At 48.3% G+C, this 17,453-nt stretch overlaps 1 protein-coding gene across 1 annotated transcript in view; it reads left to right on the top strand.

The window, feature by feature from the left end:
- Positions 1-17,453, top strand: part of DNHD1 (dynein heavy chain domain 1) — a 149,657-nt gene that overhangs the window by 31,297 nt on the left and 100,907 nt on the right. The window contains exons 10-15 of the mRNA XM_074971233.1: positions 8,432-8,575; positions 9,123-9,237; positions 9,429-9,697; positions 10,526-10,769; positions 11,673-11,830; positions 12,650-12,775. Coding sequence (XP_074827334.1) covers positions 8,432-8,575; positions 9,123-9,237; positions 9,429-9,697; positions 10,526-10,769; positions 11,673-11,830; positions 12,650-12,775 — 1,056 coding nt within the window. The remainder of the gene's footprint in view (positions 1-8,431; positions 8,576-9,122; positions 9,238-9,428; positions 9,698-10,525; positions 10,770-11,672; positions 11,831-12,649; positions 12,776-17,453) is intronic.

Genomic DNA, 17,453 nt, shown 5'->3' with positions numbered 1-17,453 from the left:
GACTCTTCCCCTTTTCCTATAGGACTAGCTGCTCTTCTCTTCTTCCTTGCCCTTCTACCTTCAGTGACCACCTGCTGAGCCCCTTCTTCATTTTCCAACTCTGCAAACCTATTTTTGGTTGGTGTGAAAAATTGTGAGTTTTGCCACATGCTGTACAATCACAAACTCTCTTGCAGGTGTTGGTGCCACCTCTGCTTGAGCACAAGGTGTCCAGACAATATGGGCATGCAACTGAGATGCCCTCGCTGTAGACTGTATTGCAGGTCCAAAGAATGTTTAGACAGACCTATAGATGTGGCATAAAAATAACAAGTAAAATGTCTGTCAAAAACTTTGTGATAAGTGTCAGTCTTGTGTGGACAAGAGGTACAAATGCGAAGGGCAATGCTGTAAGCAATGTCAGGGTTTGATCTCTGGTGATGTAGATGGTCACCTGTGTTCTATGGACAAAGTTAGAAAGTCTGAGTCATCAGAAAAGTATATTTTTTACAATTTTGAATGCATGCAGGAGACATGTGGCCACATACATTTTTGCTATGTCCCTAAAGCTGGAAAAAACCCAGGAATATAAGGACGAGGAGTGTCTTTCTACCTTTAAGACCTTTATCGGCAAAAAGTTCCAGGACTACACATTCATAGTGTACAGTTCCAAAGGTTATGATTCCTACTTCATTGTCAGAAAGTTACCGAAGGAAAAGATGTGCATGGAATTGAGAACTCAGTGTAGTAAACTGATGTATGTGAAAGTTAAGGCCCTGGGGATTCTTATTATAGGTTCTTTAAACTTCTTGCCTATGAATATTTCCCACACTTTTCAACGCTCTAAAAAACTAAAATGATGTGGGGCCTATACAGGGGTGGAGTTCTGCGGCGCTGACAGCGTGATGCCTGGGGAGAAAGCAGAATTTCTAGCAGGACAACCAATATGAGACATTGGACTGTATGATTGTCAGCAAGATGTCAACATTTTGAGACTGACCTGTATCCTGTATAAAGACAAGGTCATGAAAATGACAGAAGATGGGAGATATTGTAGAGAGAGGTCCTGATAAATTCACAGAGGTAAAATTGTTTATAGATCCTTTCCGGTACATAAGTCTGCATGGCTATATACAGGTTCATGTTTTCACAGCCCAACACTGTAGCACTACTTCCAGACAACTATCACAGATAAAAAAATACATATTCAACACTGGCTATTCAATGGCTGTTGTGTACCGCTCACAAAGAAAATATATAGATATGGCATGTATTACAAGGTGGGGAATTACAGGTAGGATCCTACTTTCCAGAAGGTGATGCCATCATCAATGGGAAATACACAGCTTTTGAATTTAACGGGTGTTTTTTCCATGGCTATGTCACCTGTGGTTGTGAAAAAGCACAGAACCCTTTGACAGGGACGACTTTGGGGTTTCTTTATTACAAGACACAACTCAAACCTGATAGAAACAGGTAGCGAGTTTGCAGATTTCTTAAACAAAGCTCAATTGCCTCAACCTCTTGTCTCCTTTTTGTGGGGAAAAGTATCGCTATGTGCTTGTATTACAAACCTAACCCCAGTGAAGAAATCCATGATTACAATTTTATCAGATTTTACCCTTTTGCAAAAAAAATGAAAGAATACCCCATCGAACACCCCAATATCATTCAGGACAAATTTTGACCCCGTACAAATTACTTTGGAATTGCAAAAGTTAAAGTGTACCCTCCACAAAGCTTCTCTTTCCCACTGTTATCTGTCAGAGTGGGCACCAAGTTTTTGTTCTTGCTATGCCAAACCTGTGCAGAAACCAAGCTGTGGGAGACATGCACCCATACTGACGAGATGGCCATCCTGGGGACTTGATGCCCAGTGAACTTGAACATGACCATAGCAAAGGAGTACATGGCAGCGAAAATCTGTGAAATCTGGCATTTTGAAGAAAAATCCAACAAACTTTCTGAGTACATAAAATTTCTCCTCCATCAATAACAAGAGTTTTCGGGGTATCCCAGTTGGTGCAGACATGAAGAAAAACAAAATAAGCTAGTTAGTGATTTCTACAAGAAAGAAGGCATGAACTTATGCCAACATGAGATCACATTGAACCCCACAAAGTGCTGTGGTAAAGTCAGGCCGGATGGCTTCAAGAGGGTCGTGGAAGGCAGATATATTAGCCCTAGAATGTTAAAGGCCCTTTTTCCTACAAACTGAGAAGGGGTTACTTCATAGAATCATAGAATATCAGGGTTGGAAGGGACCCCAGAAGGTCATCTAGTCCAACCCCCTGCTCGAAGCAGGACCAATTCCCAGTTAAATCATCCCAGCCAGGGCTTTGTCAAGCCTGACCTTAAAAACCTCTAAGGAAGGAGATTCTACCACCTCCCTAGGTAACACATTCCAGTGTTTCACCACCCTCTTAGTGAAAAAGTTTTTCCTAATATCCAATCTAAACCTCCCCCATTGCAACTTGAGACCATTACTCCTCGTTCTGTCATCTGCTACCATTGAGAACAGTCTAGAGCCATCCTCTTTGGAACCCCCTTTCAGGTAGTTGAAAGCAGCTATCAAATCCCCCCTCATTCTTCTCTTCTGCAGACTAAACAATCCCAGCTCCCTCAGCCTCTCTTCATAAGTCATGTGCTCTAGACCCCTAATCATTTTTGTTGCCCTTCACTGGACTCTCTCCAATTTATCCACATCCTTCTTGTAGTGTGGGGCCCAAAACTGGACACAGTACTCCAGATGAGGCCTCACCAGTGTCGAATAGAGGGGAACGATCACATCCCTCGATCTGCTCGCTATGCCCCTACTTATACATCCCAAAATGCCATTGGCCTTCTTGGCAACAAGGGCACACTGTTGACTCATATCCAGCTTCTCGTCCACTGTCACCCCTAGGTCCTTTTCCGCAGAACTGCTGCCTAGCCATTCGGTCCCTAGTCTGTAGCGGTGCATTGGATTCTTCCATCCTAAGTGCAGGACCCTACACTTATCCTTATTGAACCTCATCAGATTTCTTTTGGCCCAATCCTCCAATTTGTCTAGGTCCTTCTGTATCCTATCCCTCCCCTCCAGCGTATCTACCACTCCTCCCAGTTTAGTATCATCTGCAAATTTGCTGAGAGTGCAATCCACACCATCCTCCAGATCATTTATGAAGATATTGAACAAAACCGGCCCCAGGACCGACCCCTGGGGCACTCCACTTGACACCGGCTGCCAACTAGACATGGAGCCATTGATCACTACTCGTTGAGCCCGACAATCTAGCCAGCTTTCTACCCACCTTATAGTGCATTCATCTAGCCCATACTTCCTTAACTTGCTGACAAGAATACTGTGGGAGACCGTGTCAAAAGCTTTGCTAAAGTCAAGAAACAATACATCCACTGCTTTCCCTTCATCCACAGAACCAGTAATCTCATCATAAAAGGCGATTAGATTAGTCAGGCATGACCTTCCCTTGGTGAATCCATGCTGACTGTTCCTGATCACTTTCCTCTCATGTAAGTGCTTCAGGATTGATTCTTTGAGGACCTGCTCCATGATTTTTCCAGGGACTGAGGTGAGGCTGACTGGCCTGTAGTTCCCAGGATCCTCCTTCTTCCCTTTTTTAAAGATTGGCACTACATTAGCCTTTTTCCAGTCATCCGGGACTTCCCCCGTTCGCCACGAGTTTTCAAAGATAATGGCCAAGGGCTCTGCAATCACAGCCGCCAATTCCTTCAGCACTCTCGGATGTAACTCGTCCGGCCCCATGGACTTGTGCACGTCCAGCTTTTCTAAATAGTCCCTAACCACCTCTATCTCCACAGAGGGCTGGCCATCTCTTCCCCATTCTGTGATGCCCAGCGCAGCAGTCTGGGAGCTGACCTTGTTAGTGAAAACAGAGGCAAAAAAAGCATTGAGTACATTAGCTTTTTCCACATCCTCTGTCACTAGGTTGCCTCCCTCATTCAGTAAGGGGCCCACACTTTCCTTGGCTTTCTTCTTGTTGCCAACATACCTGAAGAAACCCTTCTTGTTACTCTTGACATCTCTTGCTAGCTGCAGCTCCAGGTGCGATTTGGCCCTCCTGATATCTTTCCTACATGCCCGAGCAATATTTTTATACTCTTCCCTGGTCATATGTCCAACCTTCCACTTCTTGTAAGCTTCTTTTTTATGTTTAAGATCCGCTAGGATTTCACCATTAAGCCAAGCTGGTCGCTTGCCATGTTTACTATTCTTTCGACTCATCGGGATGGTTTGTCCCTGTAACCTCAACAGGGATTCCTTGAAATACAGCCAGCTCTCCTGGACTCCCTTCCCCTTCATGTTAGTCCCCCAGGGGATCCCGGCCATCTGTTCCCTGAGGGAGTCGAAGTCTGCTTTCCTGAAGTCCAGGGTCCGTATCCTGCTGCTTACCTTTCTTCCCTGCGTCAGGATCCTGAACTCAACCAACTCATGGTCACTGCCTCCCAGATTCCCATCCACTTTTGCTTCCCCCACTAATTCTACCCGGTTTGTGAGCAGCAGGTCAAGAAAAGCGCCCCCCCTAGTTGGCTCCCCTAGCACTTGCGCCAGGAAATTGTCCCCTACGCTTTCCAAAAACTTCCTGGATTGTCTATGCACCGCTGTATTGCTCTCCCAGCAGATATCAGGAAAATTAAAGTCACCCATGAGAATCAGGGCATGCGATCTAGTAGCTTCTGTGAGTTGCCGGAAGAAAGCCTCATCCACCTCATCCCCCTGGTCAGGTTAATTAAAGACCTGAATCCAATTAAGGGCTGCCTGAGACCTTTTAAAACCCCTCCTACAGTGAGAAAAAGGGAGGAGAGAGAGAGAGACACTAGCTGTTACCAGGTTAGTAGCAGCAGGGAAGTAGCTTCTCCAGGTGGAGAGGTCGTGTTCCTTCCCATAGGGGAAGCAGACAAGCCCAAGTGCCGGCTAGGGTAAGGACTGACACCCCCTCTCAGTGAGGAGGCAGGGAAAGGTATTACCCTTTGTTTGGATCTATGGGACTAGTTCCCTTTTTTGAGAGGGGGAGGAGCACTGCTTAGGCTTACCCTCAGGCCTCCTGAAGACACAACCAAGGGAGCACTGAAGGGGGAGGGAAAACCCTGCCTGAGTGGGACTGATTACCCCACGCCCACCATTGCTGGAAGGGAGAAATGCTAAGGCTGGCGAGAGAAAAGAGGTGCCTTGCCACAGTGCCAAATTACCAAACTGTTTTAAAATTCTCTGTGGGGTAAATCTGGCCAAAGAACAAACCTAACTAGTACCAGCATTTTGAAACATCCTGATGAACTCTTTCAGTACCTGCTTTCCCGCAATTATGGGGTTTCATCCTATGAGTTTATCAACAATGAAACAGCTTGCTTGTCTTGGAAACATGCAAAAGATTGCTACCCACTCTCTGGCAATACAAACATTTCCGTAGCTTGTTTCACCACCACTTACGCCTGCTTTGAACTATACAACCTGTATACAATTTGCAAGAGCAGTGCCTGTATCATGACGCAGACTCGGTGATATTGTGAAAAGGGAGTGAGACTGGAACCCCATTCCTGGGGGATTATTTAGGGTACCTCATGAGTAAGATCCTGGCAGGCAAACCCATCACAGAGTTTGTGTCAGCAGGTCCAGAAATGTATTGGTACAAGCTGTTGGAAGGGAAGACCTGCATGAAAGTCAAAGGGATTACCCTCAACATAGCAAATTGTGAAAAGATCAACATTGACAGTTTGAAAGATCTAGTCTTGGACTATAGCGCAGACCTGGGTGAGAACACCCCAACAAAAAGATAGATGTGCAGCAGTCCTCTATTGCAAAGAGCAAAAATCAGTGGCTAATAGAAACAAAGACCCTTAAGAAAATGCAGAAAGTTATTTTCAACAAGAGGGTCACCAGAGAAAGATTTAAAACCCTGCCCTATGGCTTTTGAAAATGGATATGCAATGGAAACACCGCTTTTCTGTAATTCTTGTAGGGCCTAGCAACTGTGGGAAAAGTTACCTTATTAAAAATGTGTTGGATAGTATTGAGCAATGTTATCTGTTATGCCTGAGAATATTGTGTGGTGTTACAGTTGCTGGCAACCTCTGTATAAAGAACTATTTGTAAATATTGTGACAGGGTCAGGCCAGATGACTGTTTCCTACCAATAAAGTAAATATGGTTGTTATAGACGATTTGATGAACTCTGCATGTGAAAGTGATGAAACTGAGAAAGCCTTTGCCAAGTATGTGCATCACAGGAACTTGAGCATTATGTATGTAGTTCAGAATGTATTTTGTCAAGGAAAAGAGAGTAACAAATTAACCTAAACAAGACCAAGACCATAATCAGGGTTCAAAAAAGAACTAGATAAGTTCATGGAGGATAGGTCCATCAATGGCTATTAGCCAGGATGGGCAGGGATGGTGTCCCTAGCCTCTGTTTGCCAGAAGCTGGGAATGAACAATAGGGGATGGCTTACTTGATGGGTACCTGTTATGTTCATTCCCTCTGGGGCACCTGGCACTGGCCATTGTCGGAAGACAGGATACTGGGCTAGATGGACCTTTGGTCTGACCCAGTAGGGCCATTCTTATGTTCTTACATATACACAAAGTACATAGTTCTGTTCAAAACCCCCAGGGATAAATCCCTAAGCTTGCTTGGCAAATGTACCCTGGCAAGGCACAATTCTTTCTAGAAGCTTTTGAGGATGCTATCAAATAACCTTATGGCTACACTGAATCAAGTCGTGATCCTAGACAACTCCCAACTTCCAATCCAGTGATTAATTCATCTTTATCAATCATAACAAGGTCCAGAAAAAATGACCTCATGTAGCGTGCAATACCTTTTGTGTTAGAAAATTATCAGCTGTAATGTTTAGAAACTCCAGTGATGTTTTACTGCTGGCTGCATGAGACCTCCAGCATATGTATTCCAAACTGAGTTCCTCCATAACTGCAATTTTTTGTTTCCACACATTATTTTACTAGGTGCTCTTGTGCCTTGGTGACACATGAGGCCCCCCAATCTTTCCACCTCCCTCTGTCTAATGCCTCGTTTCTTGCTCTGTTTCCATGACAGCAACATCTTCATCTACACACTTTACAAACAGGTGCTTATCATGAATCTGGTTTTGGGAAGTCCAGCCCTTCTTGAGGAGTGATGTACTGAACTCCAGGAATACAGGTGGGCTGTGGGTTGGTGTGTGGGGCGGAGCCAGGCTTTTTGAGAAGGCTTCCTGAATCTGCATGATCTTTTCAGCACAATAGGATGATAGTTCTTTGCAGTGCTGGGTGCTCAGCTCTGACGCAGGTTGTAGGCACCCAGGATTGCTGAAGTAGTTTACCACCATGGATAGCTCCTTGGGGCAGGGTTTGCCAGCTTCAATGGAGGCTCATAGGAAGGCTCTTGACCTGTATTTAAGCCTCAGCATGAGCTTGGAAGAATTCCTCATGTTTCATTTTTTGTCTTTATCAGCCTTCGATTTTGCTGTTGGCTCTTGAATTTCTGCCCTTCTTTCGTCTTCTGGTTGAGGGTGTCAGAAAACCAGGAGGCTGCCTGGGCGATGGGGAGGAAGGGGCCACTGGGGGCCAGCGTGTTGATGGTCCAGGCTAGCATACACAGATCATGATTCACCAGGTTCTAAGCTCTTTATACTGTGAGTGGAGTGTTGCTGTTCTCTAGCACGCTATAGAATTTGTTAGTGTCCATGAGTCTTTATGGTCACAGATTCATAGAGGTCTAAAACCAGAAGGGACCACTGTGATTATCTAGCCTGACCTCCTGTAGAACAGAAGCCAGAGAACTTCCTCCAGATAATCCCTAGAGCAGAGCTATTAGACAAACATCCCATCTTGAAGTAAAAACTGCTACTGATGAAGAATCCATCACAATCCATGGTAAGTCGCTGTTCAAATATTTGCACCTTATTTCCAGTCTGAATTTGTCTAGCTTCTACTTCCAGCCATTGGATTGTGTCAGATCTGCTAGACTGCAAAGCTCATTGTTAAGCATTTTTTCCCCATGTCCGTACTTAGACTGTGGTTAGTCATCCCTGAACCTTCTCTTTGGTAAACTACGCAGATTGAATTGCTGGAGTCTCTCACTATGAGGCAGGTTTTCCAACCCTTTAACATTCCTGCTGCTCTTCTCTGACCCCTCTTCACTTTATCAATGGCCTTCTTGAATTGTGTCCAGCCCTGGTGTCCCCAGCATCAGCAGCCTCTGTCACACCAGAGCCAGCTACACAGTAACTTGTGTTTGAAAAGGCATCTTCTTGAAAGGCCTTTTAGGCCTCTTCTTTGTTCAATTACCCTGGAAATGGATGTTACAGCCTCAAGCACGTGGCTAGCCCCGCCCCGGGCCATCACCTCAGCCACCCAGAGCCGAGGGTACCCAGGGCATGCAGAGCCCGCAGTGTGAGGTTAGGACTGACCCTGTCCTGACTCTCTCCTCTGCAGGCCAATGGTACCACACGGAAGGCTGTCCTCCGAGTGCACCTGGTGTTTGATGCTGACAGCCAACTGGTCCCCTTTCCCTCCAGTCAGGTGCTGGAGACCAGCCTGCTGGGGGCCCTGGAGGCCGTGGTGGAGTCTGTACTGCAGGTTGGTACCTCTGATTCCCAGCTTGGCAGTTGTCCCTCCCCAGCTATGCTGACGCCAGTGAGAGTGGGGAGTCTGCCTGCATCCAAAGAGCACATTTGAGGACCGAATGGCCATCCATCCCCTGTGGATTGGTCCCTGTGCCAGGCTCTTCCTGCTGCACTGCTATTACTGAAGGTCAGGCACATGCCTGGGGCTTAGGTGCCTTCACCGCAGTGCTGGTGGGTGATGGGAGGAGCCAGCTCCCAGCAAGATCTCTGTGTCAAGTCAGTGCTTCAGCTATGTGGATGGGCTGGCTTAGGGGCAGCGAGTGGGGAACTGGTGCTCTTGCTATGGAGGAGTGGAAAGGGCTGGCGGCTCTTGCTGGGAGGTTGGAATGGGTGCTCCTGCTGTAGGGTGAGGAACCAAGCGTCAGTGTTGAGGTGGGCCTGGCCCGGAGGTTGAAGGACCCTGTTGTGTGGAGTGGAGGGCTGCAGAAGGTGAACAGGACTGTGCCAAGCACCTTTCTGCAGCCAGCGGGGATCTCCCAGTCCCTCTCCTGTCTCTGCAGGTGACCCGCACCAGGAAAGAGAAGCCAGTGACCCAACCTGAGCAGAGTCCTGGAGAGACAGAGAGTCTCAGAAGTCAGGACTTGGCAATGGTGCTGTGCAAACCCCAGCCAAGTGGTAGGTGACTTCCTCACGCAGGGTCTCTCTATCAGGGCCCGTCCACATCTGCTGCTTCCTGGCCAGATGGAACACTGCCACTGCCCTGGTTCTGCCCACTACACCCGAGGGAGAGGGGAGTGGGCACCCCCCATCATCCCTGCTGAGATGGTTGGTTGAGCCCTCGCTGTCTCTCTCTTTCTCCTGTCCAGCCCTTCTAGAGGCAGATAAAGGAGGCCCTGGGGCCCCCCAGCCCCAGTCCCCCGATGAGCTGCTCCATAGTCTGCCTGCTGAGGTGCTCTGTGGCCAGGAGCCACAGCTGGTGCATCATCTGGATCTGAAGGTCATCGGGGGTCTGGAGGTGAGTGGGCACCGGCTGAAGAGCCAGTACCCAGTGCCATCGAGGGAGCAACTGGAGCAGGACCTGCACTCGGACAGCAGTATCCAGGGGTCCCTGGCCAGCCAGCGGGCTTTGCTAGCGGTGAGTGAGGGGGGCTCAGTGCACTGAACTAGTCAGTCCAGGGCTGGCTAGCGTCTTTTCCCTTCGCAATGTCTCTAAGAGCTGGCCTTTCATCAGAACTCTCAGCCCAGCCCTACGCACCCTCGGCCCAGGGCTGCCTGCATGTTGCCACCCCATCCACAGCTTGGGCACGTCCAATCATGTTGCCATCATCCCTCTTCACTGCATCCCACAACGCCTCCCTGCTTCTCCACTGCTAACAGCTGATTGACCCCCGCAGCTTTGGAGCGTCCAGTAGCACCCGACTAAGCATCCCCCGGCTCACGCTGTGTGCACTGGGCACTAAAGAGACTGAGCTCTGGGGAGGGACCGCCTCTCCCTTGGAGTCTGTGAAGCACCCAATGTAATTGGGCCTGATCCTTACTGGGGCCTCTGGGCATTGCTGCAGTATCACTCATCCTGAACTCCCCTCTGCCTCTCCCCCATCCCTCCTATTTATCCCCTGCCCACCCAGGGCCTTCCCCTGTAGGAGCCCTTCTCTAGCACTCACTCCTCTCTGACCACTTCCTCCTGGAGCTCCCCAGACCAGGGCCCCAGCCTGGCTCTTCTCCAAAGCCATTGCCTTACCTGGGTGATAGCTCGCCCCATTTCAGATAGGCAGCCTTGCCTGGGGAAGGAAGTGGGATCCTGGAGTGGGGCCTGGGCTCCCAGGGACCAGGCTGCCGGGTTGGGCACCAGCTGTCGCTTCGGAGTGGTCTTTGAGGGTAGCAGAGCTAACGGTGGGTTTTGCTCTGTATCTCCTGGGGCCTGGTGATGTGGTTTGCTGAGAGCCCTGTGCTATTCCTGCAGGAGGCACTGAGTGAGACCCAGGAGATCTGCAAGCAGCACACCTGGGTGGCAGAGATCCACAGCTTTGCTCACAGCTGGAGCCCCAAGCAGCTGCAGCTGATGAAGGGCTGGCCTGCGGGCAAATATGTGCAGCGAGTCGTACAGCTGCGTGCCTGGACAGAACGTGTCAGAGAGGTGCCCTCCATGGTCATCACCTGCAACCGGCTCCTCATGGTGGATTGCAGCACCATGCAGCAGGAGACTGGTGTGTGGGGCATGAGGGGACATGCAGGGAATGGTGTGCCCTGCGGGGGGATTTCTATGTGGGCATCGGGAGGGGCAGAGGCGCTCACATGGGCACCGGGCAATGAGACCCTCGTGGAGCAGGCAAAAGTCAGGTGAGGTTAGTCGTGGCGATGGAGTCCGGGGGGGGGGGTCACAGAGGGGAGGAGTAATGGGACCTGACAATGGTCTCCAGGGGTGGGGGGTGTAGCTGGTCATATGGGGGAGGTAATGGGTCTTTAGTAAGTGGGGGAGCTGTGGATTCTGGAAGTGTGCGGCTGGTGACATAGTGGGGGTTATGGGCCATTAGTAAGGGGGGAGCAGTGGACTCTGGGAGCATGTGGCTGGTGACGTAGAGGAGGGTCGATATGGCCCCAGTTTTGGAGACTGCTGGGTGGGGTTGGTGACGGGCAGTGATGAGCTGTTAAAATCTGAAGATCCAGTTCCTTCAGTCGCTCCGGGTCTTCGGCGGCACATCCTTCACTCGCTCCGGGTCTTCGGTGGCACTGAGGGCACCGAAGACCTGGATCACCGCCACCTGAGTAAAAAGGGATTCTCAAGGGGAGCCTCCTGAGCCGGGAGCTCAGGCAGGCCGGACAGGGCAGGCCGGACAGGACAGTCCTGCGGGCCAGATGTGACCCGCGAGCCGGAGTTTGCCCAACCCTTTAACAACCGGTTCTAAACTGGCTTCTAAATTTAACAACTGGTTCACACAAACTGGCGCGAACCGGCTCCAGCTCACCATTGGTGACGGGCCCAAGTCGGGGTGTCTCTGTGGTCACGCACGGAGGGTTGGGGGGTGCCTGTGGATGGGAAATTGGTGATGGCAGCAATGCTGGCTGCCCTTGCCTCATGGCCTGATACCCGCTTGCTCCATGCCCCCCAGTGTCCCTGCTGGACTCTATCATCAAGGAGATCCTCTCCCTGCTGCTGAGCGAGACATCCCAGCGCAGTGAGATCCTCATTTCTGAGCTTGGCGGGGTCTTGCAACTCTACCAGAGTGTCAGCACTGACATCTTCATCATCGCCAAGTGCTCTCAGAAGGTATGGCTGGAATAGACCTGGTGCCGTGGACTCTGGGTTCAGCCAGCTGGGGCCCAACGAGCATCCCCACCTCATGATCCCACCCTGCTTGGGCCATCTGCTGGGGAGGCCCCCACTCCACTCCTCTTTGAGCAGGCTGCGGCCTCCCCTTCCCCATACCACTGCCCCATGCCCCATGCCCATGGATCGGCGGACATTCCCAAGGAGCAAGGATTCAGCCCCACCACCAAAGCCAGGCACTCTGTATGGGGTCCCATGCTGGCGTAGCAGAGAGGCTGGCTGGTGTCAGCAGGAGTCTCCTAGAGCAGTGGGCTTCAGAGCTAATAACTAGAGCTGGGCAAATAGTCAATTCGCCAGAGAAGGCTTGTCATGGCACTGCAGCATGTACGTGCCGACTGAATTTGGTGACGAGTTTCAGATGAAAAAACCTGAAAATAAAGTGTCAGCAATGTGGAAGCAGCTTGTCCCACCACTGCATTTTGTTAACCCGAACAAAGGGGTGTCCAGAGAAATGGACAAAATTCCGTTTGTTACATTTGTTTTTCCAGAGTTTTCACTCAGCTCTACAAATAAACCATTGGGGCGAGTGGGGCATTTCACCTACTGTGCCTCAGTCTCTCTGAAGACTCATGGCAGGTGTCTCTGTGCCAAACACACTCAGCACAGCCCTGCCTCGCAGAGCAATAGAGCCAGAGGACAGTGATTTCTCAGTGCGCGGAGATCTGGGGCACTCAGCATGAGGGGCTGAGAGATCTGCTGGGAAGGGAACAGGTGGGGTCCAGACCCAGTATGACAGAATGGTGCTCACTCTTCCTGCAGCTGGAGCAATACGAGGGCCAGATGACAGAGCTGCAAGAGCGTGTGGAGTATGTGCGAGCTCTGAACGAGGTGATCCGTCAGCACTTCCGCCCAATCAGCCTGGATGAGGAGAACCTGGAGAACCTGGTGAGGCTCCCAGCAATGGCATGCTATGGTTGTGAAGGGAGACCGTAAGAACTGACAGACTGGATAAGGCCATTATCTTGTCTACATCCTTAACCTCAGTGACTTGTTGATGGCCAGTTTATAGCCATTTGTTCTTGCCACTCCTAAGGCAGGTTTTCCATTCCTCGAATCATCATAGTAGCCCTTCTCTGCACCTAACCAGTTTGAATTCATCTTTCTTAAACATGGGAGACCAGAATTACACACACTATTCCAGATGAGGTCTCACCAGAGCCTCAGATAATGGTACTAACATTTTCCTGTCTCTACTGGAAATATCTCACCTGATGCATCCTAGGATTGCATTAGCCTTTTTCACAGCTGCATCCATATTGGTGGCTCAGAATCCTCCTGTGATAAATCAGTACACCCAGGCCTTTCTCCTCTTCTGTCCCTTCCAACTGTCCCCAGCTTATAGCAAAAATTCTTGTTAGTCCCTAAATGTATGACCTTGCACTTTGCACTATTAAATATCATCCCATTTCATCAACTCCAGTTTACAAGGTCATCAAGATCTCCTTGTATGACATTCTGGTCCTCCTCTGTACTGGCAATACCTTCCACATTTGTGTCATCTGCAAATTTTATTAGCACACTCACACTTTTTTTTGCCAAGGTCAGTAATAAAAATGCAAGTCTACATTACTGCTTAAGACGATCTAATTTATCTTGCTCAGGGGTGTGAAAAAGCCTCCTGCCTGCACCCCCTCCCTCTCCCCCGAGGGCATAAGAACAAACCAGAAAGATGTGCAGAAAGAATAGCAAATATGGCAGGCGACCAGCTTGGCTTAACAGAGAAATCTTCGGTGAGCTTAAACACAAAAAGGAAGCTTACAAGAAGTGGAAGCTTGGACAGATGACTAGGGAGGAGCTATTACCAGCAGGAGAGAGAGGGGGAAAAAAAACCCTTTTGTAGTGATAATCAAGGTGGGCCATTTCCAGCAGTTGACAAGTATGTGTGAGGAACAGTGGGGGGAATAAACATGACTCCATGGAGAGACTGCTGAATTGGAATTAATTTGCAAACTGGACACAATTACATTAGGCTTGAATAAAGACTGGGAGTGGATGGGTCATTACACAAAGTAAAACTATTTCCCCATGTTTATTTTCCCCACCCCCACCCCTGCCCCACCGTTCCTCAGACGTTCTTGTCAACTGCTGGAAATGGCCCATCTTGATTATCACTACAAAAGGGTTTTTTTCATTTTTTTTCCCTCTCTCTCTCTCTCTCTCCTGCTGTTAATAACTCACCTTACCTGATCACTCTTGCGACAGTGTGTATGGTAACACCCATTATTTCATGTCTACCCTGACTGAATTGGCCTTGTCATCACTGGTTCTCCACTTGTAAGGTTTCAGAGTAACAGCCATGTTAGTCTGTATTCGCAAAAAGAAAAGGAGTACTTGTGGCACCTTAGAGACTAACCAATTTATTTGAGCATAAGCTTTCGTGGGCTACAGCTCACTTCATCGGATGCACCGATGCACCGGATGCATCCGAGGAAGTGAGCTGTAGCTCACGAAAGCTTATGCTCAAATAAATTGGTTAGTCTCTAAGGTGCCACAAGTACTCCTTTTCTTCTTTCCACTTGTAAGGTAACTCCCTTCTCTTCATGTGCCAGTATATTTATGCCTGTATCTGTAATTTTCACTCCATGCATCTGAAGAAGTGGGGTTTTTACCCATGAAATAAAAAATAATAAGATCAAGTGGGCACTGTGCACTTTATATTCTGTGTTGTAATTGAAATCAACATTGAAAATGTAGAAAAACATCCAAAAGTATTTAATAAATTTCAATTGGTATTCTATTGTTATAAGTGTGATTAATCACGATTAATTTTTTTGAGTTAATCGTGTGAGTTAACTGCGATTAATCGACAGGCCTAATAATTTCCCATGTGGAACTGTATCAAATGCCTTACTGAAATCCTGGTAGATTAGATCTACTGCATTTCCTTTGTCTAAAACAACAGTTATCTTCTCAAAGAAGGAGATCAGGTTGGTCAGGCCTGTAGTTTCCCGGATAATTTTTTCCCCTTTCTTAAAAATGGCAACTATATTAGCAATTCTCCAGTCATAGGGTATGACCCCTGAGTTTACAGAGTCATTAAAAATCCTTGCTATTGGGCTTGCAATTTCATGTGCCAGTTCCTTTAATATTCTTGGATGGAAATTTTCTGCCCCTCCCCCTGATTTAGTCCCATTAAGCTGTTTGAGTTTGATTGCCACCTTGGAATTGTGGTAATTTCTACCTCCATATCCTTGTTCCCATTAGCCATCCTGCCACTACCTCTAACCTCTTCATTAGCCTTATTAAAAACAGAGGCAAAATATTTGTTTAGGTGTGGGGCTATACCTAGATTATCTTTAATCTCCACCCCATCCTCAGTGTTTAATGATCCCACTTCTTCTTTCCTTGTTTTCTTTTTATTTGGATGGCTATAGAACCTTTTACTCTTGGGTTTAATTCCCTTTGTAAGGTTCAGCTCTGCTTGGTTTTTGGCAGTTCTCACTTTTCCCCTACACTTTCTGACCTCCAAGAGGTAGCTTTCTTTGCTGATCCTTCCCATCTTCCATTCCTTGTAGGCTTTCTGCTTTTTCTTAATAACCTGGTTGAGATGCGTGCTCATCCAGTTTGGTCTGCAAATCTTCCCTAGGAATTTTTTCCCCTTTCTTGGGAGGCAGCTTCAGAGAGCTTCTGAAACTTTGACTTAAAGCAACTCCAAGCCTGCTCCACATTCAGATCCTTGAGTTCTTTGGTCCAGTCCACTTCCCTAACTAATTCTCTTAATTTATTAAAGTTTGCCCATTTGAAATCAAGAACCCTAGCTGCAGATCTATTTTTGTTTATCCTTCCATTTAGTTTAAACTGAATTAGCTCATGATCACTCAAACCAAGGTTGTCCTCTACAACTAGTTCTTCTATGAGGTTCTCACTACTCACCAATATAAAATCTAAAATTTTGTTGGTTCAGTGACTATTTGGTGAAGAGATCTGTCAGCTATCACATCCAGGGATATCTGGGCCCTTTTATTCTTAATAGCACTTGTCCTCCAGTCTATATCAGGGAAGTTAAAGCCTCCCATAATCACACCCCAAGCATTAGCCCAGGGGAACCTCTAGTAGCTTTCTTTCCCAAAGTGATTTTGGCCCAAACAGACTGTTTTATCCATTTCATCACTTCTAATTTCTTTACAGTCTACCTCATCATTAATATACAGTGCTATTCCCCCACCTTTGCCTCTAGCACTGCACTGTCCTGTGTGAGATGGTGGGACTAGTCTGGCACATGGTTTCCAGATGAGGCCTCACCATTGATTGATTCAAAGGTATTAGAATATTCTCTGGATTATTCTCCCTCCCATCCCTTATGGATCTGAACATCTTTGCTTTTATGTCGACAGCTGTGGATTGATGCCCAGGTTGCTCTCCTGAGCTGATGCAGTTAGGTAAGGTGTACAGGGGCGTTAGATTTTCCCTCCAGGTTGCTTTTCTTTGTGTTGACCTTGAATTTCATCTGCTGTTGTGCTGCCCATTCCCCTGGCTGGGTTTGGTCTTTCTGAAGTTCCTTAGAGTCCTTTCTGGCCCTGGCTAACCTAAGTAACCTTGGCACCTGCAACAGTAGCCCCCTTACTGCTCCTCTTCTTTCCACATTATTAATAAATACACTAAGAAAGCCAGGAGCTAGTATGGAACCTTATAGCCCCTACTGGTCACGCATGCTTCTCAGTTCCAGATGAGAAATTAGTTAAATTGGAGAAGATGGGGATTAATATGAGAATTGAAAGGTGGATAAGGAACTCGTTAAAGGAGAGACTATAACGGGTCATACTGAAAGCTGAACTGTCAGGCTGGAGGGAGGTTACTAGTGGAATTCCTCAAGGATCGGGCTTGGGACCTGTCTTATTTAACATTTTTTATTACTGACCTTGTCACAAAAAGTGGGAATGTGCTAATAAAATTTTGCAGATGACTCAAAGGTGGGAGGTATTGCCAATACGGAGGAGGACCGGATTATCGTACAAGGAGATCTGGATGACCTTGTAAACTGGAGTAATAGAAATGGGATGATATTTAATAGTGCAAAGTGCAAGGTCATACATTTAGGGACTAACAAAAATTTTTGCTATAAGCTGGGGATATACCAGCTGGAAGTGAGAGAGGAGGATGAAGACCTGGGTGTATTGCATGGGCGGAGGATATCACAGGCTGGGAGAGGCTAAACCTTCCCAAACAGCCCCAGCATGGCCTCCCCATGCTTCGCCCCCAGATCCCCTCCAACTTCCTGCTCTTCCTGCTGCTTGGGGATAGGGTGGCCTGCAGCTGGGACTTGGAGTGGCTAGGGCTGCTGCTTGCGCTGCCCAGTGGTCCAGGACTGGGAGCTCTGGGGCCATGTTGCCCATCCAGTGCTTTGACACTGGGGCCGTGCTGCCCATCTAGTGCTCTGACACTGGGGATGTGCCGCTCGCCTGGCGCTCCAGGGCTGGGGGCGCTTGGGCAGCCCGGGCCTAGGAGCACTCAGGTGGCCCGGGGCTGGGATGGGGGGGCCAGCGGCTGAGGTGGGGGGTCCCTGGGCTCTGGTGGTGAAGGGGAGCGGTGGGGCCTCAGGCAGAAGGGGCAGGGCTGGGGGATA

Source organism: Natator depressus, chromosome 1, assembly GCF_965152275.1.
Source record: "Natator depressus isolate rNatDep1 chromosome 1, rNatDep2.hap1, whole genome shotgun sequence".
Classification (NCBI taxonomy): domain Eukaryota; kingdom Metazoa; phylum Chordata; order Testudines; family Cheloniidae; genus Natator; species Natator depressus.
The sequence above is the reverse complement of the archived record's forward strand: the minus strand, read 5'-3'. Positions and strand labels throughout refer to the sequence as shown.